Source organism: Oryctolagus cuniculus, chromosome 1 (genome assembly GCF_964237555.1).
Source record: "Oryctolagus cuniculus chromosome 1, mOryCun1.1, whole genome shotgun sequence".
In the NCBI taxonomy this organism is placed as follows: Eukaryota; Metazoa; Chordata; class Mammalia; order Lagomorpha; family Leporidae; genus Oryctolagus; species Oryctolagus cuniculus.
The window spans coordinates 19400795-19426860 of NC_091432.1; the positions used below are offsets into that span (position 1 = coordinate 19400795).

Here is a 26066-nt window from a genome sequence, read left to right on the forward strand (position 1 = left end):
TATTTTGTGAGGGATAGAATCCTTATATTAGGAAAAAGTTTTACTTTTAATTATGCAGGATATTAATAGTTGTTCGTTAAAAAAGACTGGTGTAATTATTGTATTTGGCATTCAGGACATAAAAACCTTTCCTAACCTTTGAGTTCCTCAGAAATTTGACATTTAAGAACAAAGAATAGTGAAGATTCTTCAACCAAGAGAATTTCATTTGTAATATGCGTAAATCATGACTTGTTCTTGCTGGGAAAAGAACAACAGGTATTGGAAAATTAAAACAACACAAAATTAAGCAACTTAATTTTTTTTTTTTTTTTTTTTGACAGGCAGAGTTAGACAGTGAGAGAGAGACAGACAGAAAGAAAGGTCTTCCTTTTCCATTGGTTCACCCCCCAAATGGCCGCTACGGCTGGTGTGCTGTGCTGATCCGAAGCCAGGAGCCAGGTGCTTCCTCCTGGTCTCCCATACGGGTGCAGGGCCCAAACACTTGGGTCATCCTCCACTGCACCCCCAGACCACAACAGAGAGCTGGACTGGAAGAGGAGCAACCAGGACAGAATCCAGCGCCCCAACCGGCACTAGAACCTGGGGTGCTGGCGCCGCAGGCAGAGGATTAGCCTAGTGAGCCGCAGCACCTGCCAGCAACTTAATTTAAGAGTGATAGGTAAGCTGGGTGAAGATAAATCTAGTCCTTAAAGAGGGGAGCTGAGATGTGTGAACATGGGCTGCCCATGTGTGAGTTTGGCCCTTGTTACAACCCTGAGAGTTGGGCTTGTAACATCGTTACTCTGTGGGGCCGGCACTGTGGTGTAGTGGGTAAAGCTGCTGCCTGTGGCGCTGTCACTCCATATGGGTGCCAGTTTGCATCCTGACTGCTCCACTTCTGATCTTGCTCCCTAATAATGCCCTTGGGAAAGCAGCAGAAGATGGCTTAAGTGCTTGGGCCCTTGTACCTACATGGGAGACCCAGAAGAAGTTCCTGGCTCCTGGCTCCAGCCTGATCCGGCTCTAGCCATTGTGGCCATTTGGGAGTGAACCAGCAGATAAAGGTATTCATTCTCTCTCTCTCCCTCTCTCCCTCCCTCTCCCTCTCCCTCTCTCTCTCTCTTTCCCCCCCTCCCCCTCCCTCCCTCCCTCTCCTCCTCTTTTTCTCTCTCTAACTCTGCCTTTCAAATAAATAAATCTTTTAAAAAATCATTACTCTGTGATTGATGGATTCATTCACTTGATGCAGTTAGTAAATATTTACTAAGTATCTGGTACGTACCAGGTACTCTTTAGGTGCAAGCAATAAGTCTTATTCTAATGAAAGACAATAAATAAGTAAAATACCTCGTATGCCAGGAGGTCACAAGTTCTAGGAAGAAAAAGAGAAATGTATAAAAAATGTGGGAGGTACAATGCAATTTTGCAGTTTGAAATAGGGTCTTTAGAGGAAGCTTGATAAAGGTGGCTTTGGTGTACGGACCTCAAGAAAGTACAGGAACTGAGGTGGGCATTTGGTACAGCCAATAAGACACAACTTGGGTGCCTGCATTCCATGCCAGAGTGCCCGTTGTTCAAGTCCCGGCTGTGCTCCAGATGCTAGCCAGTGCACACCTGGGAAGCAACAGGTGATGTACAAGTAATTGGGTTCCTGCCAACTGTGTAGGAGAGCTGTACTCAATTCTTGGCTTCAGCCGGGCCCAGCCCAGGCTTTTGCAGGTATTTGGGGAGTGAACCAGGAGATGGGGAATGCATGCTTACTCCATGTGTGTCTTTCAGTCTCTCAAATAAATAAATAAATAAAATTAAAGCCTTATAGAAACGTGCAGTTATAGAAAGTGGATGTCTCCTGCACAGCTATTGCTCATATAACCCCTGTTAATGCCCAAAGTTTTTTCTATGCAAATGAAAGCTTTTTTTCTCTTGTTTTGTAAGAATAGGATCATGCCAAATCTGTTCTGCCATTTACTTATTTTACTTAAGTGTTATGGATATTTTTCCATGGTGATGTTCTTTTTTACAGTGGCACAGTATTTCAGTAATCGAATGCATTATAATTCATTTAACCTGGCCCAGTATTTGGGTTTTTGTACTGTTTCTCTGTCTTACATAGCTGCAGCTTCTTTGCATCCTTGTGCAAGTATTTCTAGAGGATGAATTTCTAGAGTGGAAATGGCTAGAGTCAAAAGATGTGAATGTTAATGGTAAATGAAAATCAGATGTATAGTATTCATCATTACTAATTTAAAATGTGTAAATATTATTGACTTATTGTTTTGTTTTACTGAACATAGTTTTATACACTTTATAAGTTCATAGATTGAGACTCCTAATTGTTTTTTCTCCATAAGGTATTGAGTTTGTCACTAGTACATTTTGCTACCATGGGATTTTTCAGGAACCTCCTCGTCAAGATTGAGAAAGACTTCTATTTTATTAATTCTAAATATCTGCCACCTGGAGGTGTTAGTATATTTTTCTTCTTCAGCCTGTGGTATGAGGAAAACACAGCCTGTTCCATTTCTGACATTCACTCACAGACTGTGTTTTAAATGGCCCTTGTTTGTGTCTTGTTAATTGATTGGGAGAATCCTGGTGTCTCTTTTCCTCCTCATCAGGCAGTGACACGTAGATTGTTTGTCATCAAGGGTGGTTAGGCAACCTATTTCTCTTTCTGGCAATACAGTGGTGAGGGTAGGGTGAAAGAGAGGTGCCTTTGCTGCTTACCTGCCCAAGTAGGTAATTTTTTTGAAAAAGATTTATTTATTAGGGCTGGCGCTTGTGGCTTAGTGGGTAAAGCCACCGCCTGCAGTGCCGGCATCCCAAATGGGTGCTGGTTGAGTCCTGGCTGCTCTACTTCTGATCCAGCTCTCTACTATGGCCTCCAGGAACCAGAAGCCAGAAGCTTCTTCCCAGTCTTCCATATGGGTGCAGAGGTCCAAGTACTCAGGCCATCTTCTGCTGCTTTCCTAGGCACATTAGCAGGGAGCTGGATTGGAAGTGGAGCAGCTGGGACTCGAACTGGTGCTCGTGTGGGATGCGGTACTGCAGGCGAGTTTTACCTGTTATGCCACAGCGCCAGCCCCCTAAGTAGAACATTCTCTGTTTACGCCTCTTTGAATTCTGAATGTGATCCCTACTCTACCCTCAGGGTCAGCAAACTTTTTCTATAAAGGACAAGACATAATATTTTAGGCTTTGTAAGTGATACAGTTTCTGTTACCAACTATTCAGCTTTGCTATTTAGCTCTAAGGCAGTAAATGAGTATGATTGTGTTCCATTAAGACTTTATTTATGGAAACATTTGATTTTTTCGTATAATTTACATGTGTCTCGAAGAATGCTTCTTTTGATGTCTTTAACCATTTAAAAATATAGAATCTTTCTTAACTTCATGAGCTATACAAAAACAGGCAATGGGCCAGATTTGGTTCATAGGTTATGGTTTGCCAATCCCTGCTTTATTTTTTTAGAAAGTATTTATTTATTTGAAAGGTAGAGTGACAGAGAGGAGAATCAGATTTTCCATCTACTGGTTTCCCCCAAAATGGCTGAAGCAGTTGGGGCATGTCCAGGCAGAGTCAGTGGCCTGGAACTCCATTAAGGTCTCCCACATAGGTGGCAGGGTTCCAGTGCTTGGCCGTCATCTGCTGCTTTACTAGGCACATCTAGCAGGAAGCTGGGTTGGAAGTGAACAGTCAGAAATCAAACAGGTGCTTTGATTCCGGATGCCTTCATTGCGGGTGGTAGCTTAACCTGCTATACCACAATGCTTTATCCCTGCTTTCTATGAACTTAGTTTGGAGAAGAGTCAGGAGTTAGAGTAATAGGAGGCATTATCACAGCAGGGGCCCAGAAGAGGTCAGTGGGATCTCCTGCACATGTTCTTGTTCTCTCTCTGTACTTTGGACTAGATGCCCTAAGTGTTGGGTCTTGGTGAGATTCTTTGATGGTTAAAAGCATGCATAAATGCATAAATAATTTCTTGTTTCCTGTATTGTCTGCCCTGAAGCAAGATTCTCTAGTCTCACCTATGTCTGTCTTGGGAATTGCGTGCAAGTGAGGCTGTTTGCCCTGGTTGGGAGGGTATGATGAGCCTCCAGGCTCTCTGCCCTCCAGGCCCTCCAGGCAGTATGCTTGGCAGGCACCCTTCCCCCTGTGCAGGTCAGATTAGCACCTGTTAGGGTGGTCTAAATTATTCCTCAGCATTCTTCTCTCTTCAGCTGAATGATGTGGAGTGGGCTGTGAAACACGAAAAAATGTAATCACTTTTGTCAGCTTAGGAGGTTGGAGCTCTAGGGTAGCTGTAGAGAGATCTATGTGAGCTGCAAATACACGGAGAGCAATTTCCCATATACTCATTCTTTCCCCCTTAAGATTTCCTTCTCTGCTGTATCTATTCAGAGTAATGTTTTAAAGGGCGTTGGAGGTTTTTCCAAGACAATAACACCAGGTGTATGGAGCTCTGTTTGCATAATATGTTTTGTGTATTGTAATTGGTCCTAGCTCATTGGAGCTGTGTAGGTAGCTTCCCCTTGTCTTCCTCCTGAACTTCTTATATGTTTATTGGGAGGTGGGGGCAGGATCTAGTGCATCTCATTTCTGCTCCTCCTTAGGAACATTTCTGATAACATTAATGTGAACAAATTCTGCTTTAATGGGTGGCCCTGTTGCATTATCCCAGAGATTGCAAAATAGCACTTCAGGTATATTAGGCCTTTACAATGTTTCTAAAAATGTCAGTTTTCTCCACATTAATCCAAATTTCTGGACTGTATTAGAAAATACAAAAGATCTGGCAACACCGACTTGCATTCCCGTGTGATAAGAATCATCATGAGTTGATGCCCCATTAGTCAAGGTGTGGACTTAATGCCTTTGCCTACACGTGGCTAGTTTTGTATCCATGATCCTTGCATTAGTTGGAAGCAAGATGTGCTGCCGGTTCAGATGTAGGCCTGCTATTTCCTAAGTGCCTTACCACTCGGCTCCACCAGAGGGAGGCACTTGACACAGCAGTACCCTCTCTGCACCCATCCTGCCTAATTCACCCCAGGGTCTCCTCTGCTGACATGCTGACAGCCCCTTCCCCCGAGAAGCTGCCTGATTTTAAAATAGCAGCAATTAATAAACTCCTCCTCTGTTTCCAAAGGAGGAAAGTGGAGGTTCCAAACTCACTTGCTGGATGGAGCTCACTTTAGTGAGTGTGTCTCCATGAGATCACGTTGTGCAGTACAAGAGCACCCTTCTTAGAGACTGTAAGTGGACTGTGCAAGAGCGTGTAGGAGAATGCTTGCATCTCTCCCTGTGAGCAGAGCACTTTAGACTGAAGGCTGAGTTCAGTGAAAAGGCCACATGACCTGGATGTGACCTGCCAGGAAATTAAAGAGAAGTTAGCTCAGGAGAAAATTGTAATAATAAAGAAATCAAAGGCTGAAATTATGACTTTGTCATGGAAAGAATTGCAGCTTGTTAACATTATGCCCTTTTGCTGCATCAGAGGGTATGGGTGTGAATCTTTTTACCTCTTCTGGTTTTTTCCTCCTTTACATATGTTTACAAAGGTATGCTAGCTTCTTCTGCTTCCATCTCCCTGCTGTCCCCTTGGCTCACATCAGCATCATCTCAGCAAGGTGGCTTTTATCCTTTCCTTCCTTTGTTCTTTTTTTTTTTTTTTTTTTTTTTTTTGACAGGCAGAGTTAGACAGTGAGAGAGAGAGAGAGACAGAGAGAAAGGTCTTCCTTCCATTGGTTCACCCCCCCCCCCCAAATGGCCACTACAGCCAGCGCGATGTGCCAGTTCAAAGCCAGGAGCCAGGTGCTTCCTCCTGGTCTCCCATGTGGGTGCAGGGTCCAAGCACTTGGGCCATCCTCCACTCCCTTCCCAGGCCACAGCAGAGAGCTGGACTGGAAGAGGAGCAACTGGGACAGAATCTGGCGCCCCGACTGGGACTAGAACCCTGGGGTGCTGGCGGCGCCGGCCCTTTTTTTTTTTTTTCCCTTCCTTTGTTCTTGTGGTAGATGTACCCCCACCTCTTTTTTGGTATGTGTGGTAAAAAAAACAAAACAAAATACATGACATGGATTTTCTTTCTTAACAATTTTCCAAGTTTACAGTACGGTATTGTTAGCTGCATGCATATCATTGTATAGATTTTAAAAATTTCTCTCTCTCTCTCTCTTTCTGTCTCTCTCTCAAGATTTATTTTATTTATTTGAAAGACAGAGTTACAGAGAGAGAGACAGAGAAAGAGGTCTTTCATTCACTGGTTTACTCCCCAGATGGCCACAAAACTCAGAGTTGCACCAATCCGAAGCCAGGAGCCAGGAGCTTCTTCTGGGTCTCCTACGTGGATGCAGGGGCCTAAGGACTTGGGCCATCTTCCACTGCTATCCCAGACCATAGCTGAGAGCTGGATCAGAAGAGGAGCAGCCAGGATTAGAACCAGTGCCCATATGGGATGCCGGTGCCTCAGGCCAGGGCTTTAACCCACAGCGCCAGCCCCTCTCTCTCTCATTTTTTAAAATATTTATTTTTCCAAATGGCAGAGTTACAGATGGAAGGAGAGAGAGAGAGGGAGAAACAGAGATCTTCCATCTGCTGGTTCATTTCCCAAATGGCTGCAACAGCCAGAGCTGGGCTGATCTGAAGCCAGGAACTGGGAGCTTCTTCCGGGTCTCCCATGTGAGTTCCGGGGCCCAAGGACTTGGGCCATCTTCTGCTGCTTCTTTCCCAGGTTCATTAGCAGGGAGCAGGGTCACATGTGGAGCAGCTGGGACTTGAACCAGGGCCATATGGGATGATGGCATGGTAGGTTCTGGCTTTACCTGCTATGCTATAGCAGTGGCCTCGGAACTTTTTCATCTTGTATAACTGAAAACTACAAAACAACAGCTTCCTCTGGAAAACAAGCCCCTGGCAACCATCATTCTACTTCTCTTTTTATGAGTTTGATTACTTGGGATATATAAGTCGAATTCTGCAGTATTTGTCATTTTTATTGATTTATATCTGTTAGCATAATATCCTTATGGTTAATCTATGTTTTAACATATCAGAATTTTAAACACTGGTTAATATCTCATTCCATGTATATATCACATTTTCTGTATTTATTCATCCCTTGATAGACATTTAGGATGCTTCCACATTTTGGCTACTGTGAATAATGCTGCCAGGAGTAGGGCTGCAAGTATCTTTTTGAGATCCTATTTTCAGTTCTTCTGGATATATAGTGGAATTTTTAGATCATATGGCAGTTCTTTTTAAAAATTTTATTTATTTGAGAGGTGGAAGGAGAGAAAGAACGAGAAAGAGAAAGAAAGAAAGAAAGAAAGAAAGAAAGAAAGAAAGAAAGAAAGAAAGAAAGAAAGAAAGAAAGAAAGAAATGAGAACTTCCCCATTCCCAGCTGAAACTGGGAGCCAGGCACTCTGGCTGGGTCTCCTACATGGGTGGCAGGAACCCAAGTACTTGAGCCATCACCTGCTGCCTCCAGGGTCTGTACTAGCAAGAAGCTGGAATTGGGAACCAAGCCAAGACTTGAACTCGGGTTCTCTCATGGTATGCAGGCATCTTAACTTCTAGGCCACCCTCTGTGGCAATTCTATTTTTAATTGTTTGAGGATCCTGTTTTTTTCCACAGTGGGTGAACTGTTTTACAGTCTTTGCAATAATGCACAAAGAGTTACAACTTCAAATCCTTGACAGCACCTATTATTTTTTTCCCTTTTGTTATTGGCATTCTAATAGATGTGAAGTAATAAATGATTTTGGTTTTAATTTTGCATTTCCCTGATAATAAGTGATGCTAAAGCATCTATTCAGGTTTGTTGGCTGTTTGTATTTCAGTATTGGTGTAGTCAAGTCCTTTGCTCACTATTTGATATGGTTATGTTATGATTGATTTGTAGAAGCTCTTTATATATTATTGATATTGACCCCTTACCTGGTATTTGTTAGTAAATATTTTTTCCATTTATAGGTTGTCCTTTCACTCTGTTGATTGTTTCATTTGCTGCAGAGAATTTCTGGTTTTATGTAGTCCTTTTTGTTGCCTCTGTTTTTGATATGTCTAGAAATCCTTGCCCTATTCTTGTATCATAAAACTCCCTTACTCTTTATTTTATAAATTCTGTAGTTTCAGGTTTTATCTGTAGTCTTTAATCCATTTTTAGTTCATATTTGCACCTGGTATACATTAAGGATCCATCTTTTTTTATATATAAACATTTATTTATTTACTTGAAAGTCAGAGTTAGGGAGAGGTAGAAACAGAGCCAGAGAGAAAGATTTTATATATACATATATATATGCATACACACACACACACACACACATACAGAGAAAGAGAGAGAGAGAGATCTTCCATTCACTTTTTCATTTCCCAAATGCTGCAATGGCTGGGGCTGGGCCAGGCTGAAGCCAGGAACCTGGAGCTTTGTCCAGGTCTCTCTGTGAGTGCAGAGGCTCAAGCACTTGGGCCATCTTCTGCTGCTTTCCCAGGCACATTAGCAGAGAGCTGGATTGGAAGTGGAGCAGCCAGGTCTTAAACTGGTACCCATTTGGGGGATGCTGACGCTGAAGGCAGTAATTTAACCCACTGTACCACGGTGCGGGTCCTCATCTTTATTCTTCTACTTGTGGATATGCAGTTATCCTGCATCATTTGTTGAAGAGACTGTTGTATCTTTTTTTTTTTTTTTTAAGATTATTTATTTGAGAGGCAGAGTTATAGACAGAGAGAGGGAGGGAGGGAGGGAGGGAAAGAAAGGAAGGAAGGAAGGAAGGAAGGAAGGAAGGAAGGAAGGAAGGAAGGCAGGCAGGCAGGCAGGCAGGCAGGCGTCTGTAACTACTGGAGCTGGGTCCGTTCTAAGCCAGGAGATTCTTTTGAGTCTCTCACATGGGTGCATAGGCCCAGGCACTTGGGCCATTTCCACTGCTTTCCTAGCCTGTAAGCAGAGAACTGTATCAGAAGAGAGCAGCTGGAACTTGAACCGTCACCCATATGGGATGCTGGTGCTGCAGGCAGAGGCTTAGCCTACTACACCATAGCACCGGCCTTAGACTGTTACTCAACTGTTATCATGGCACTCTTGTCAAAGATGATTTGAGCACATTCCTGAGTTAATTTGTGGTCTCTGTATTCTGTTTCATTGGTATATATGTTGTCTTTATTGCCAGTAGCATACTCTTTTGGTTACTGTGGCTTTGTAATATGTTTTGAAATCAAGAAGTATGATTCCTCCAGCTTTGTTCAAAAACTGCCAGCTCTTCCCCCTACCCTTTCTCCTCCATATTCTGTTCAACAAAACAAAAAGATCTCCTTTGTCGTAACATATTCTCTTGTATTATTTTCTTTTATGACTGCTGTTATCAGTTTCTGGACTTCAGGCTTCCTAGGATATTTGTGAAATCTTTTCATATAAATCGGGAGTAAACCAAAACATACTTCTCCCTCCTTCCCTGCCCTGCAGGGAGATTCCAAAACTGTGGATGCTGAGAGTCCTGTATAGTAAAATAATGTAGTATTTGCATATACCTGTGCAATTTTCCCAAATATTTTGCATTCATTTTAGCATTTTATTTATTTATTTGAAAGGCAGAGTGACACTGAGGGAGAGAGGGAGAGGGAGAGGGAGAGAGAGATGTTGATCAATCTTTTACTCCGCAAATGTCTACAACAGCCAGGGCTGGGCCAAAGCCAGGAATTCTGAACTCTGTCTGGTCTCTCACGTGATTGGGAGGGACTCATCCACTCGAGTCATCAGCTGCTGCCTCCAAGAATGTTCCTTACAGAAAATAGCAGGGACCCAGTCCTAGGCACGCCAAAACGGGATGTGAGCATCAGAGGCAGCATCTTAACCACTGTGCCACAAGTACTGCCCAACTGCTATATATTTTAAATCACCTCTAGATTACTTGTAATATCTAATACAATGTAAATGCTATGTGAACAGTTGTTATACTGTATTGTGTAGGGAATACTGATAAGAAAACATCCATATATGTCTAGTCCTGATGCAGTTTTTTTTTTCAGATATGTTTTTGAAATATTTGGTTGGATCCATGGATTGGATTGTTGGTTGAATCCATGGATGTGGAACTCACAGATAACAGAGGGCTGGCTCTACAAAGTAAGGCCTTATGAAAGAAGGCATGGCTGTTATGACAGGGCTTGTGGTAGTTACTCCCACCAATCACTTGCAACATACACAAAAACATTCTATTTTAAAAAGTTTGATAATACGAAAAGTAGTTTGGGCTATAGCAAAGGAGTGGAATATTATCCTCATTTTTCTTGCACTCCTTTTGAAATTTTTGCAAAAGAAACTTACCCTGGCCGGCTAATCCTCCGCCTAGCGGTGACGGCACACCAGGTTCTAGTCCCGGTCGGGGCGCCGGATTCTGCCCCGGTTGCCCCTCTTCCAGGCTAGCTCTCTGCTGTGGCTAGGGAGTGCAGTGGAGGATGGCCCAGGTACTTGGGCCCTGCACCCCATGGGAGACCAGGATAAGTACCTGGCTCCTGCCATCGGATCAGCACGGTGCACCTGCCGCAGCGCGCCGGCCGCAGCAGCCATTGGAGGGTGAACCAACGGCAAAGGAAGACCTTTCTCTCTCTCTCTCTCTCCCTCTCACTGTCCACTCTGCCTGTCAAAAAAAAAAAAAAAAAAAAAGTAAAAAGAAACTTACCCTGGTTCTTGATAAGAGATAGAGCACAAATAGCCTTAATTTCTCAAATTCTGGGGCTAACTTTTGCATTGAGAGGGAGCCATCCAGAGCAGATGTACATTTCAAAATGATGGAGCACCTCATTGGAGCAGGAAAGAGTACCAAGTCATTCTGAATTGACATTGAGTCTTCAGACCAATGTCAGCATTATGCTTTATTCACACTGAGCAAGTTGGTATGGAGTTTTATTGTTTACAATCTGTTTTCAAATATCTTGTTTTTTTTTTTTTTTTAATAGCCAAGGTTTCTTTGAGGAAAGAGTGATAACTTTAGAACTATTAACTATATGAACTTAATTCTAATGCCATTATTGTGACTAGCTTGAAAACTCTACAAATATTGATGTATTAACAAACCATATACCGCTCGATCTCTATTCTTTCCTTGTCTCTTCTTCCCTCACACGTTCCCCTCCCCAGCCCATCGGGGTTCCCCCACCCAAATAATCCTTTCCTAAAAGAAAAAAAAAACATATACCAAAACTTAGTGACATAAAACAACTCTTTTTTTATCTTTTGTGGTTCTTGGGGTGGACTGGATTCAGTTGGAAAGTTCTTCTGCTGGTCATCCTTAAGTTCTTTCTGAAGTTATTTGAAGGCTCAACTGGGACATGTGGGTCTCTGTTCTCCATTTGGCCTCCTGTGCTCCTCTCTCCTCTAGAGAAGCCAGACTCATAGCATAGCAGCTTAAGGCTCTTTAAGTGACAGTTCTAAGAGAAAGGAAATGGAAGCTGCCAGTTCTCTTACAATGTCCCTGAATTGGTACTGCCTTCCTCATTCTCTTGATTAAAGCAAGTCATTGATGAGTCTAGGATCAGTGTGGGAGGGTGCCACACAGGGTAGGGATACTGAGAGGTGTGTTTCTTTGGGGTCCATCTTTTGGAGACCAACTACCATGTCTGTTTCTATACAGGTTGAGCATCCTTGTCCCAAACTCTGAAATCTGAAACTTTGTATTTGGGGTTTTCAATTGGCAGTCTATGCAAATGTCCCAAAATTTGAAAAACTCCAAAATATGAAATGTTTTTGCCCCCGTGCATTTTGGATAATGTGTACTCAGCCTGTATTAATACAAAGCCAATCCTGTATTAATACAAAGCCAATAGTAGACATTCAGTATTTGTAGTTTAAATCAGTATGTGCATAGAACCACAGAAAAATTGTGGACAGATACCTGACTGTGCTTGGTTTACTTGAATGGAAATCATGTGATTCTCAGGGCCCAGGTACCCACATTTATGCCTTGTGGTATCCATCCTTCTTCAACACACCTTTCTTCCTGACAAAGCACCTTTCTATCTAGACACGGTGACTTGAGTGGCCAGAGAACATCATATTCCCTGAAGATATCTTGGGAGTTGTAATCCACAGAAGAAAAGAAGTAGCTAATTCTTGTATTGTGTGTGGCTACTGTACCTTAAATATGTTCTCACTTAATCCCAGCCATTTTGTGAAATAGGGATTTCCCTTCCTGTGTGGAAGCTGAGGATAATGAACTGGCCCAAAGTCACACAGCTAGCAAGTGACACAAGGTGGATTTATTTTTGGGGGCTGGTGTTGTGGCATAACAGGTTCATCTGTAACACCGGCATCCCATACGGTTGCTGGTTTGAGATCCAGCTGCTGCACTTCCAATCCACTCGCTGTTATTGTGCCTGGGAAAGCAAAGGAAATGACCCAAGTCCTTGAGCCCCCCTGCACTCACATGGGAGACCAGGAGAAGCTCCTGGCTCCTGGCCTTGGACCAGCACAGCTCTGGCAGTTGCAGCCATTTGGGGAGTGAACCAATGGATGGAAGATTCCTCCTCCCACCCACCTCCCCCACAACCATAACTCTGCCTTTCAAATATACCCCTAAAATTTATTTATTTGTTTATTCATTCATTCATTCATTTGAAAGAGAGAGAGAGATGTCTTCCATCCACTGGTTCATTCCTAAATAGCTGAAATAGCCAGGTCTGGTTCAGGTCAAAGCCAGGAAACAGGAATTTCATCCTGGTCTCCCATGTGGGTAGCAGGAGCCCAAGTACTTGGGCCATCTCCCATGTCTTCCCAGGCATATTTCCAGGGAGTTGGATTGGAAGTGGAACAGCTAGGTCTCAAACCAGCACTCTGATATGGGATGCCATCATTGCAAGTGGCAGCTTAAGCCCACTGCACCATGCCGGCCTCAAAAAATGGAATTTAAACTGCAGGCTGCTTCTAAAACTCGAACACCAACTTGCATTGTATTTTTGTTATTCAGAGTTTCTCTTGATTAGTCTCGGATTATTAAGATCTATCAGAGAAATTCTTAACAGCAGCACTACTGACATTTAGAGCTGGAGAATTCTTTATTCTGGTAGGCTGTCCTGCTCATTGTAGGATTAGTAGTATTCCTGACCTTTACAAAGTTGAGGCTAGTAGCATTCTTCTCACCTGGTTGTAACAACCAAAAATATCTCCAGACATTTGCCAAAATGTACCTGGGGTGGGGGGGCCCACTGTCGTTGAAAACCACTAATAAATTACTTCATGCTTTGCTGTTCTTTGATCTTGCTATTGAAAAGAAAATATGCCATCTCACAAGGAATTGGCAGTGGCTTCAAACAAGCTTATTCTTACAATTGTTGTAAGAGGGCTGACTGCTTCTGGGGGTCTGGAGTCATGCCTTTCATTGTCTCTCCCTTCTTTTGCCTTGTCTTTTTCCTTTTGTCTGTGATTCCCCCAAATAAAAAGCAGCTGGGGAAAGTGATAGTTATATGGACTCTTTACACAGGTGTAGGTTCAAGCAGGCATTCGGATCTCTGAGGTTATGGCCATCAGTGCTGGTAGAGAGAAGGCAATTTACATATCCTAATTATGGTAGAAGTGAAAATGCATAATTTTTAGCAAGCTGGGAATTAAATGGTTTCCCGGCACCACAGAGTTAATATTCATCGGTGTAGTATTGATTGACATGCTGGAGGGCGGTGATGTGCGATTCTTTGGAGGTACGGGGGAGGAGAGTGGAAATTGCAGTTTCTGTATTAATTGTACTTCAGGTGTCTTTTATGACAATTTCATGTTGTCTAGACAGAGGGAAATGGTGGGGAAAATTATTCTAGTGGAGTTAAATGCTAAGTCCAAGAGGGATCCAGGATGGTTGCTGAAGTCAAGATCAGGGTAGAAAGGGAAGTGATATGTGCCCAAGAGACAAATCAGTGAAAAATCAAATGTCACTGGGAGAAGCAGTTCAGAATGAAACGAGGATTGTACTCTGAGCTTGTGTCTGCTCCAGGGCCAACTGTAGATTGTTAGGAGGCCCAGCTGGAGTCTCTGCCTCCTGTCTATTTCTATAGACTCCAGAAACCTCATTATACAAACAGATGTGAGCCAGGAAAGCTGCCTCTTTGCCTCTGGTTAATAAATGCCCCAGCCCACTTTGCTTTCTTTTGCCCTCATTTTCTGGAAAGGCTTCATTTCTCAACCATCTTTTCCTTCCTGATGTTGACCCTAGGATTTTAGTTCCTGTGATAGAATATAGCTTTTAGAGTATACCAAGATCAAAGGTCTGTCCATAATGAATGGCCTTGGCCAAGAATTCTTAAATTTTCAGGTCAGGAATCTAAATGTGAAGATCATCCTAGAAGATATTATGGGTTTGTTAGTATTAAAGCAGTAAATGATTCTACCAGTGTATTCTTTGTAGAATTAGTGGGCCTGAGCAAAGACTTCTGAGGGTTTGTCTGCCTTTTTTTTTTTTTTAATTTATTTTATTTATTTGAGCAGACTTGCATGCATGCGTGCACACACACAGACACACACACACAGAAGGGGACAAGGAGAGAGAGGTCTTCCATCCTATGGTTCACTTCTCAAATGGCCACAACAGTCAGGGTTGAGCCAGGCTGAAGCCAGGAGCCAGGAGTTTCATCCAGGTCTCCCATGTGGGTGTAGGGGTCCGAGGACTTGGCCCATCTTTTGCTGCTTTCCCAGACTCATAAGCAGGGAGCTGGATTGAAAGTAGGGCAGCCAGGACTGGAACTGGCGCCCATATGAGATGCTGGAATTGCAGATAGTGGCTTAACTCATTTTTCTACAACACCGGCCCCTTGTCTGTTATTCTGAACTAAATTAACTGAGAATTGTAGATTGTGGAATTCTATAAAACTCTCCTTTATTTCGGGAGAAACCAGTTAATTAGTATACACTGCTTTTTTTTTTTTTTTTTAAAGATTTATTTATCTATTTGCAAGTCAGAGTTACTCAGAGAGAGGAGAGGCAGAGAGAGAGGTCCTCCATCCAATGGTTCACTCCCCAGATGGCTACAATGGCCGGAACTGCGCTGATCCAAAGCCAGGAGCCTGGAGCTTCCTCTGTTCTCCCATGCGGGTGCAGCGGCCCAAGGACCTGGGCCATTTTCCACTGCTTTCCCAGGCCATAGCAGAGAGCCAGATCGGAAGTGGCACAGCCTGGACCAGAACCAGTGCCCATATATGGATACTGGCACCCCAGTGCGTCAACCCGCTGTGCCACAGTGCCAACCCCTACACTGCCTTTTAAAGTCTAGAATTATTTATCCCAAAAGCTCCTTGTGGGATCATGCGTGCTTGTGAGTATCAGAACTAGAACTATTTTTCAGAGATCTGCTCTTATTCACCCCGTGGTAGAAAGCCTCTAATATAAATTCCTGATTCAAAAACAAGTCTGTGGCCTGTGACAGGCAGAAAAAATGGATTGGATGCAGAGGAGGACGTCCATGTAGGTCAGCTTGTGCCTTTGCGTTTACGTGCTGATAAAAGTGAGTTTTTATTACAACCATATTGTAATGTGTAAGAGCTAAGCATAGTGCCAAGCAGTCATTTACAAGTGTATTAAAAGTAACCACCCACCAAACAGCAGAGGGTCACATATTCCCAGAGGGGTCTGGCTGACTTTTCAGGCAAGACTTTTGTATAGCTAAATACATGATTGCACACTCTGTATAAATTCTGTTTCTGGTTTCCTCCCTTTTGTTATTTGGGTGATTATGTTGTGCTCTGATGTTTTACCGTCTATCGCTCACTGCCCGGAGGCATTGCAGAATACATTAATGTTTTGTAAGATGTTTTTGAGCTTTTCTAGTAAAAGGTATTGTTTTGAGCTCCATGACTTGTTGATGCTTGGTGGTAGTAAAGTAAAGCTGATCCACACCACAAGGTACTGCAAGCTCTTTTTTGTAATGTATCTGTGTTTTTTACCCTAAAGATAGCCTTTTTTTTTTTTTAATTTCTTTATTTACTTGAAAGTCAGAGTTACATAGAGAAGGAGAGGCAGAGAAAGAGAGAGAGAGGTCTTCCATCTGCTGGTTCACTCCCCAGATGTCCGCAACGGCTGGAGCTGTGCTGATCCGAAGCCAGGAACTTTCTCCAGGTCTTCCCACATGGGTGCAGGGGCCCAAGGACTTGGGCTATCTTCTACTGCTTTCCCAGGCCATAGCAGAGAGCTGGATTGGAAGTGTAACAGCCAAGAGTTGAACCAGCACCCATATGGGATGCTGGCACTGCAGGCAGCGGCCTTACCCACTATGCCACAGCACTGGCCCCCCTGAGGATAGCCTTTAGCAGTGCCACCTTGCCTTGGTCCACCCCACAGCAGGGGTAGGAATTGCATTCCAGGCTCTGCTGACAACTGCACTTGCACTGTAAGTGCACACTTCCAGCTTCAGGGCCCTGCAGCGATCAGATGAGTGCCTATCGTTGAATAAGTTAAACGATAATTGCTAGTGTGTGAAATGGGGAGGCTTGCATGCCTTTGCTTTAAAGCAGAGATGTCAATTTGGAAATCATAATAGAGGTGTCGTTTCAGAACACACAATTATTTTTCACAAAGAGTAAGGGCTTGTCATCTCCTGGCCCAGGCATGCGCTGTGGCAGAGATCTGGGCTTGCAGAGCAAGATTCAGAAATGGAGAGAGGAACAGTGCCTCCAGATTTCTTTGGCCTCCTGCCCTTTATCCCCTGCAAACATTGCCCTTTTTACCCTGTGAGGACTCTTTCAGCAATATACAATCCATGATTGTCAGTGTAGTTTCCCAGGCAAGTAGCCAGCCTCTGACTATATAGTTTAATGACCCTCCAAGGGACCCGATTTGCACTTTTTTATCAGGACAACTATGTCAGCACTTGAACCAGAGCAGCTTAAGTGACCAGCAGGATGAAGGGTGATGCAAGCAGTTTCTGAAAACCTGGTTCCTTCAGGAGTTTTGGTGTGAGTGTTTAGACATCTAACAACCTGTCTGAAAGTCTTGGGGTCAATGAGAGACAATCAGATATGTCTTCATATTCTTCCAAGTCCAGCTAGGCCTGTTGACTTATTCACCTAGATATTTATTGGCTTCTTATTACATGTTACCTAGGGTGTGAGTTTTGATGAGGATAAAAAGATGATTTGGAGTCAGTACCTGCTTTGATGTTGCTGGTAGCCCAGTAGCAGAGACAAGACATACTTGTAGGTAACCCTGGTACAAGGTGACTGAGGAGAAGGCCTCTTGAGAGAAGTAAAGAATGCTGTGGTGCAGTGGGTAAAGGAGGGTGACCTTCTGGCTGGAAGAATCTGGTATTTGCACTTGGAAAGATTTTTGTAGGCAGTGATAAAAAAGAACTTCTTAGAAACAAGAAGTGGTCAAGATAAGTTCATAGGATAGCGAGGGTTTGTTCAGTTTAGCTAGAGCAGTGTTTCTCAAAGCATGGTCTGAGATCCCTGAGGTCAAAATTGTTTTTATAATAATGCTGAGATATCCTTTGTCCCCTTCACTCTTGTTCTTTCAGAACTGTACAGTGGAATTTTCTAGAGGCTATGTGCAATGTAATGAGGTTTCACTCGGATGGTTAATGGAATTGTGTGCTTCTGTATTAAAATTTTCTGTTTTAATTTCAAATGTGGTAAATAGTGATAGATAAAACATCCCAGGACCAAAAAGTTTGAAAACCATTAGGATAGAGTATTCAGTAGATCCAAAAGGAATGAGAAATGTTGACTGCAAAACTTTGGACGCCAGTTTGAGGGATTTGGATTTTTATTTCCTAGGCAGAAGTGAGCTGTTAGTTTGGGTTTAGCTCTGCTGAATTGCAGTAGCAGATGCCACCCAGACAGTGGAGCCAGGCTAGGAATGACTCAGTGGGCATGGAGAGCCAAGGGCATCTCAGCTTCTTGGAGCAGGCTCTCCCTATCAGTTGGGCCATGGAGGTCTGGCAATGGGTTGTTTCTAGTGTTTGGACAATGTCTGAACATGTCTGTTCGCTTTAAGATATTGATTTTCTGTGATCTCACATCAGTTAAAAGACTTGTTTTCAGGACATAACTGTTTAGTAAAGAGGAGTCTGTTTACTGGCTAGTACCCAGACTTTCTGCTTCTCAACACTGATATCCACTGAATTTGAAGTGAAGATTCCTTTCTTTTAGATGACCCTCTCCTTTGCCCTGACCACTTTTCTTTTCCAGAGCTTTCTCCCCCTATTTTTTTTTATTGTATTCCTACTCATCAAAGGATATGCCTGAAATGGGAAACCCCCTTGCACATAGTCAGAATATTAATCAGGGAAGGAACAAATACATATTCATCTTGAGTGTTAGGGATTTTTAAAGATTTATTTATTTACTTTAAAGACTGGTGGAGGCTGGTGCCGTGGCTCACTAGGCTAATCCTCCGCCTTGCGGCGCCAGCACACCAGGTTCTAGTCCCGGTCGGGGCACCGGATTCTGTCCCGGTTGCCTCTCTTCCAGGCCAGCTCTCTGCTGTGGCCAGGGAGTGCAGTGGAGGATGGCCCAAGTGCTTGGGCCCTGCACCCCATGGGAGACCAGGAGAAGTACCTGGCTCCTGCCATCGGATCAGCACAGTGCGCCAGCCGCAGCGCACTGGCCGAGGCGGCCATTGGAGGGTGAACCAACGGCAAAGGAAGACCTTTCTCTCTGTCTCTCTCTCTCTCTCACTGTCCACTCTGCCCGTCAAAAAAAAAAAAAAAAGGTCTTCCATCTGCTGGGTCGTTCCCCAAATAGCCACAGTGGCTGGGGCTGGGCCAGGCTGAAAGCCAAGTGCCCGGAGCAACATCCAGGTCTCCCGTGTGGGTAGCAGGGGCCCACGTACATGGGCCATCTTCTGCTGCTTTTCCAGGCACATGAGCAGGGAGCTGGATTGGAAGCAGAGAAATTCGGACTCAAGCTGGCAGTCCACTTTGGGATGCTGGCCTTGCAGGTGGCTGCTTAGCTTCCTACGCCATAATGCCAGCCCCTAAAGTGTTAGGGAATTTTTACAATTGTATCGTGTGCCTATTGATTTATGATTTCAGTGGGGCTTAATTTTAATTTTTGATGGCTTTCTCTGATGCATAAAACTTTGATTTCTATTTTTCTGTTCTGCTCCTTATTCTACCTATGTTTCAAGGCATTTTATGTGAACTCGTATTTTAGAGCAAGGGCAGGCAAAATTTTCCTGTTAAGGACTAGGTGATAAATACTTTAGGCTTTGTCTCTATCGAGATTACTCAGCTCTGCCTTGCTAGCTCCAAAGCAATGTGTGAATGAATAGTTGTGGCTGTGTTCGGATAAAACTTTATTTACAAAAACAGGCATCTGACCCAGGGCCTGTAGTCACCAAATCTGCTTTAGAGCATTAGAAAGTTGCTACTTTGAGAAATTATACTTTTTATAATTTTAAAAAAAGATTTATTTATTTGGAAGGCAGAGTTACAGAGATAGAGGGATAAGGGAGATGGAAAGGGAGGGGAGGAGAGAGAGAATGAGAATCTTTATCTGCTAGAGAGAGAGAGAGAGAGAGAGAGAGAGAATCTTTTATCTGCTGGTTCATTCCCAAATGGCCACAGTGCTGGGGCTGGGCCAGGCTGAAGCCAGGAGCCTGCAGCTCCATCCAGAGAACCACATAGATGGCAGGGGCCCACAGACTTGGGACATCCTCCTCTGCTTTCCCCAGGCCCATTATCAGGGAGCTGGTGTGCAGGTCTCATAGGCAGCAGCTTAACCCACTGTGCCACAATGCAGAGCTATTAAGTCCTTTTAAATAAATGAGTAATTTTTTTAAATGAATGGCTGCCTTTTTAGTTTCAATATTTAACTTTTAGATTTGTGCATATTAGATTTTTTATGTATTTGAAAGGCCGAGAAAAAGAGATGGAAACAGAAAGAGATCTTGCATCTACTGGTTCACTTCCCAAATATTTGCAATAGTTGCCACGAAGCCAGGTCGAAGCCAGGAACCCAGAACTCATTCCAGGTCTCCCACGTGGGTGACAGGAATACAAGTAATTGAGATGCTGCCTTCCATGGTTTGAACTGGCAGGAAGCTGTAATCGGAAGCAGAGCTGAGACTGGAGCCCAGGCATTCCAGCATGGGATGCAGGTGTCCCAGGCTGTGTCTTACTACTGCACCAAATGTCTACCCCTATTGGATGTTGTTTGTTGTTGTTTTGAAATAATTTTAGACTGGTAGAAAAGTTGCAAAAATAGTACAAATAATTCCATGTACCTTTACCTACATTTTCTAAAAGTTACCTTTTACTACATTTGCTTCGTTGTTCTCTTTTGCTGTCTGTATCCATGAGTGAGTATGGTTATGCTTTTATATATTTATGGTTATTTTATTTTCTATATTGGTGGCTATTAGAGATTTTTAAGTATTGAGTATTTTTAAAGTACTATATAGTTTGCTAGAATGGTAACCTTCAGACTTAAAAAACATATCTTTATTAGTAAAAGCTTTTTGAGTAATCTTTGTGTGTAATGTTTACCTCTAACTTACCAAGGGTTCCTGTGTTCCTGACAGATGTACATTATAGTTATGCATTTTGCATTATGCATTACGGTTATGCCAATTATAACGCAAAAGTCACAGTATTTTCATCCTGCTCTCCAGTGGATCAAATAATACAACCCCTTGTGTTACCTCACGTGGATCCCGCCGGTATAGAGAATGAACCAAGCTTATAGAGAAATGAAAGATTTTTTTTTTCTGTCAAATGTTCAGTGATTTTTAGAAACATTTATAAATTGAGACTATAGGTCAGAATGAAATGGCAGCTTCAAGCCTTAACCAGCTTGTCTGAGACCTTCCTAAGCCCTCCATGGTTTTATATAATCAAATTGCATGATAGATCATTAAGTCAAGTTGTATTTGTGGTGGCCAGAGCAGAAGGCGCACAGCTGCCATCCCATTCCATTTGCTCTTGCCATTTCCTATTGAATGCTTTCTGCAGAAGCTAATGCTAGGTGAGAGAGATCTTTCTCTGAGATTCCTGGGAGTGGTAGTAGTGATATTTACTTGCCTAGTAACTCTGGTTTTCTTTATTCCATGCCAATAGAAGTGCACTTGTGCTCCAGGTAGTATTGGTGCTGGACGTGTGGAGAACTTCTGCTTCATCAGTGACTGGTATGCATGAGGAGGTGCTGATCACAGTGACTGGCTCTCCCGATTTTGAGTGTTATCGATTAAAGTGTTTGCCAGTCCCAGTGTGCTGTCTGAAGAGCAGTTGGCACCAGTAGAGTCTGTAGTAAGTAGGAACAGGAGATAAAAGTTCCAGAAGAATCTAAGCAGGGACTCCCCAGAGACAAAGCTTAACATTTTGGTTTTATTCTGATTCAAAGAAGTCTTGCTAGTTAAGATAGGAAGTGAGTGTTGCAAGCAGACAGCAAAATTATAAAATGGAATAATTAAAACTGAAGTTATCTAATCCAAACTCTTCCAGTTCAGGAATCTCCTCTACAGATCCCGAATAAGTAATTTCATCTCTTAGCAATCAGTGTTGTGGCATAGTCAGGGGGATGCTTACCTCTGACTTACCAGGATTGTGTTCCTGGCAGATGTGCGTGTTTTGGATACTCTGAGACATTTGGAGGATAACACGACAGGGTTCAGGGATATTTTGGACTAATTCCGGAGCACTTGGGGATGGAACAGTCTTCTGGCAGCCAGCTGTTCCCATTCTTCATCTCCCACCTTGTTCCTCAAGAACTAGTTTATTAGTAATGAGTAGATCATGAGTATAGAATCTTGGATACAAGGTACCCTTCTCAGATTTTTGCTTCTATCCATCCCCATTCTGTGTACTTCTCCCTACCTGTACCTCTCAGAAATATTCTGTGTTTCACAGACTTGGTGACTTGCCATTATTTCATGTGTGCCCATGGAGAAAAAAAAAAAATCTCACCAACTACACTGTGTTACAGAATTGTAAGCTGCATCCCAATTTCTGAAACATTCTGATGAGTTGTTATAAATGTAATGATATCACTTGGATTCAGGCTTTCAACTAGAGAGAAGAATGTATTTTATTGCTGGCTTCTCTTCCTCGTTGGCTACATTGTGTTCTTTCCATTCTGTTTAGGATTGTCCAAAGTGTCTGAGTATGGGGATGTAAGCCTTGTCTAGGCAGGAAACATCATTTCACAGTATCTTCTCTGGGGCAGGAAAGATTATAAACCAGGTTGAGAGGGTGTTAGGGAAAGGCTGCGGTGGGCCAGTTGCTGGGGTAAAGTGACTGCACATGACTGTACCTAAAGCCAGCTGGTTTTAATAACAGTGAATTGAATTAACTCAATTGGAAAAGATTGGTAGCTGCTGTCCTTATCCTGCAGATCTGCTTTAAAGAAGAGTCTGGCAGGGAGCCGGAGACCTGTTCCTGGGAGAGCTAGGCAAGATGCTGCCAGAGAGGAACAATATGCATTTCTTTCTGAGTCCATTTCCTTAGAAACCTGTTCCGTGGCAGGAGCTTGATTGGCTGCCAAGGCACATAAGAGTTGGAAAGCAGTGTGGCGGACGTGGCAAACCAGGGAGCCCTTGGGCCATGTTTATTAGTTATGTTTTAACTTGCCCTGGTTGTACAAATAGGGGAAAAAATGTAGCTAAAATTGAACAATCAGGAGACTTAATGCAAAATTCCAGATTTCTGGCTTCCTTTTAAAAATAGAGCCAGTAATACTGAGTCCGCATTCACACTTGGTAGTGTTGGCTGGAGCTGAGTGATGGGACCGGCACCTTCCTGTTGGGCAGTCTCCACTGCTCACAGCCTCTACACATGCACTTGTTTCCTCCCTGAACTGTGAAAGTAAAACATGAGGTTTGAAGCATTTTGGACTCAAGGCTGGCCTTCAGTGGAGTGCTGGTATAATCGCTTAGTAGGTGTATGCCACAGGGGCTTGTACTTTAACTTCTATTCCAAGTGTTCTTGTGTATGTAGTGGAACATCTTTTTTTCAGGATGTAGTAAGATTTAAATAAATACATGTGAAGTGCTCTGTATATTGCCTGGCACCCAAAAAGTAGTCAGCAAAATATGTATGTATCATATTTTCTCAGTTCAATATGTGATTGGGTTAGATTATATTTGTAAGTGTTTTTTGTCAGTTGTTAAGAGAGTCCTCGGGGAGTATTCTTTCCCACAAAAAGGGTGTGGGCAGAGCAGAGTGAGTGCAAGATAAGGGGGTATGGATTATGGTGGCATGGAGGAACTGAATGCCAAGACAAATTTTGGTGGTACGTGGCAATCTCTATGCCTGTTCTTTTTTCTTTTGTTGATACCACCCTCTTATGTATCTAAGAGGTACTCCAAATAGAAATAAGATCATGTCTCTGAAGCACTTATTCATTTCTCACTGAAGAGCAGTATTCAGCATTATATAGTGGCCGTATCCAGTGTGGGAGCTCTATAGCTCATCAGTTATTTATCTACCTGCTTAGCCTAAAGGAAGGGTATGATCCTAGATAGCAGGTGTCAGCTGGCTGCACAGGGGGACTTTATTTATCTCGCCCCCATTTTTCCTTATGACTGACCTCTGAGTTGGTAATTGACAGGGATTATTGCCATTTTTTTAATCTCTGCTAGGAGGCTGCTGGAGTCTTCCCTCATTTCATTATCCCGTTATGATGGAGCAGGATCCAGAGAGCACCCAATTTACCCAGACCCAGCGAGGTAAGGCCGAAGTGAGAAATGGCACTAGGTGGGGGGGAGGGGTGGCCTTGGAGCTGCCAAGCTATTGGAAGCTCCATTTCGTGCCTCTCTGGTCCTGGTGCTCTTACTCTTCAGTTACAATCTTGAGACAGGAGGTTCAGGTGATTGAGAAGTGTTGCAGGTAAGTGAACAGTTCCTCTGATGACGGAAGGTTATGACCGAGCTCTTGTCCTTTGGGGATCATATCTGCAAGTGAGGTGTTAGAAGAGGGTCCTGAGGAGCCCACAGTCAGAGACACAGGATTTTTTTTTAAATTAATTTTTATTTATTTGTTTGAAAGGGAGTGAGATTGGGAGAGATCTCTCTTTCTCTAGTTCACTTCCTAAATACCTTCATGGCTGGGACTGGGCCAGGCCTAAGCCAGGAACTGGGAACTCCATCTGAATATCCTGCATGGGTGGCTGGGACCCAGGTGATTGAGCCATTTCCTGCTACTTCCCAGGATGCACATTAGCAGGGAACTGGAATAGGAGCAGAGCCTAGACTGGAACCCCAGGCACCCTGATGTGGGATGGGGTGTCCCAAGCAGAGTTTTTACCACTTTGCCAAATGCCAGCCTAAAGGTACTCTTTTTCTGCTGGCTGGAGAGGCTGTTGCCAGTGTACAACCAAAATGGGAACAAAAATTTTATTTTTGCTGATAGGGAAATTACTTAAAAATTAAATAAACAAGAACCCCATTTGCTGTCATTTGAGAGAGAATTTAGAACACCAAAGGGCAGAAGTCAAGCTCTTTCAGATACCGAATTTCTGGAGCCTGCCGTAAGGAAGACATAACTGAAGAAAGGGACACTGAATGAACAGGTGCCATTTATTAAAGAGCTTGCTTTACACTTACTAGAAGAAATTTGAAAAGTTCTTGAAGAAGTTAACAAGGAAAAAAAAACATTTGGCCATGTCAAGGGCCTACGTTTCCCTGATTCTGATTACTGAAGACTAAGAATAGGCTGTCCAGTTTTATGTGTAACACTTATCTGTAGAGATCAGCTCCTTGGGGATCTTGCAGATGAATGTACTAATTCTGTTGGTGATCCAGAAAGGAGTAATCTGCATGTTACTTAAGCAATACTAGAGCACACTGGGAGACTTTGCCAAAAGCAAAGGGTATTTGATGTTTGGATGCAGGTTAGCAGGATAGGTCAGATAAAGCTCAATGAGCTTTATTCTAGATTAAGGATTTTGGGTTTACCTGGAATAACCTTTAGATCATACACATCCCAGGATATTAAATGATTTTATTGTTTCATAGTCCTGTTAGGTTAGCATTCTTTTTGAGATTCTAGTGAGAAGATTCTATGTTATCATCTTCCTTTTCCATACCCTAGAAATGACAAATCCTAGGTTCAGGGAACATAGTGGTTAAGGACTTTAAAAACAGGCAGTTTAGATGATGACTGAAGCAAGAAAGCTTGGGTTAGTCTCTAATTACGTTAGAAAGTTATAAGCCCTCAATAAGGGAAGGAGATTTTTTTCCCAGAAATCAAACACTTTGAAGCACTAAGATAGAGAACTTGTTGCTATACAACAGTTTCTTTTAGGAAAGCAATGGGAGTCTTATCCCCGGAATTTTTAATCTGGCAAAGTTCAACAGTGATTCTTAAAGACCAATATTTGTCCTTTCATGTAATCTATTTGTTCCTATTCTGATTTCTTTATCACAGAAAGTGCCATATTTTGTGATATTGATGTTTTTGCATTTTCTCTTTGAGTATAGATTTTTTATTTTTGAGGGGAAAGTATTTTTCCTTGAAAAAAATCTTGAGGATTTATTTAAACATTCAAATTTCACTGGGAATACTTTCAGGTTGTTTGATGGTTTTCCAGCTTTTCAGTAGGAGAATAATTGTTATTCTTTGTTTATTGGTTATTAAATTTATTTTCCTCTTATGCTTCATCCTGTATAGTATGTACAGGTCAGAACCTTTGTGAGATGTCTCCTCAGTGTTCAGAAACTTAGCTTCTCTGTGAATACCTAAATGGACGAGGCAAAGATACTGTGCCAGGAATCCTTTATTACCATAGTTTCATAACTTAGGAAATTCCTGTCCTATTGTAAAATTAATCAACTGGGGTTACACGTACTGAAATTGAGTCCCTACCTACAGAGAAACCTTTATTTATTATCATCAACATTATTTCTACCTCTATCATGAATGATATTTTTTTTCCATTAGTGTAGGCTGTAAACTGAGGAATGTACTTACGGTCACTATACAAAATTGGTTCCCCCCCCAAAAAAAGTAAAAGATCTTCTTTGTCCTCTTGAAACTTTTTTCCTTTTATATTCTTTCCTAGTCAGAGTGACTTGAGAATTTAACCAACAGTGCTTAATTTCTGCTGGAAGATTTCTGTATATTTGGTAGATAAGAGAACAACTCTAGAGCATTGACTTCAGTGTT

General features: G+C 42.7%; 1 protein-coding gene across 5 annotated transcripts in view; it reads left to right on the forward strand.

Annotated features, from left to right (window-relative positions):
• AMBRA1 (autophagy and beclin 1 regulator 1) overlaps positions 1 to 26066 on the forward strand; it is a 194142-nt gene that overhangs the window by 18376 nt on the left and 149700 nt on the right. For 3 of the 5 annotated variants that reach the window (XM_051826317.2, XM_051826319.2, XM_051826321.2), the window contains one exon: positions 23543 to 23629. The exons of the other annotated variants lie outside the window; for them this stretch is intronic. In XM_051826317.2, coding sequence (XP_051682277.1) covers positions 23543 to 23629 — 87 coding nt within the window. The remainder of the gene's footprint in view (positions 1 to 23542; positions 23630 to 26066) is intronic. 5 annotated transcript variants of the gene reach the window in all.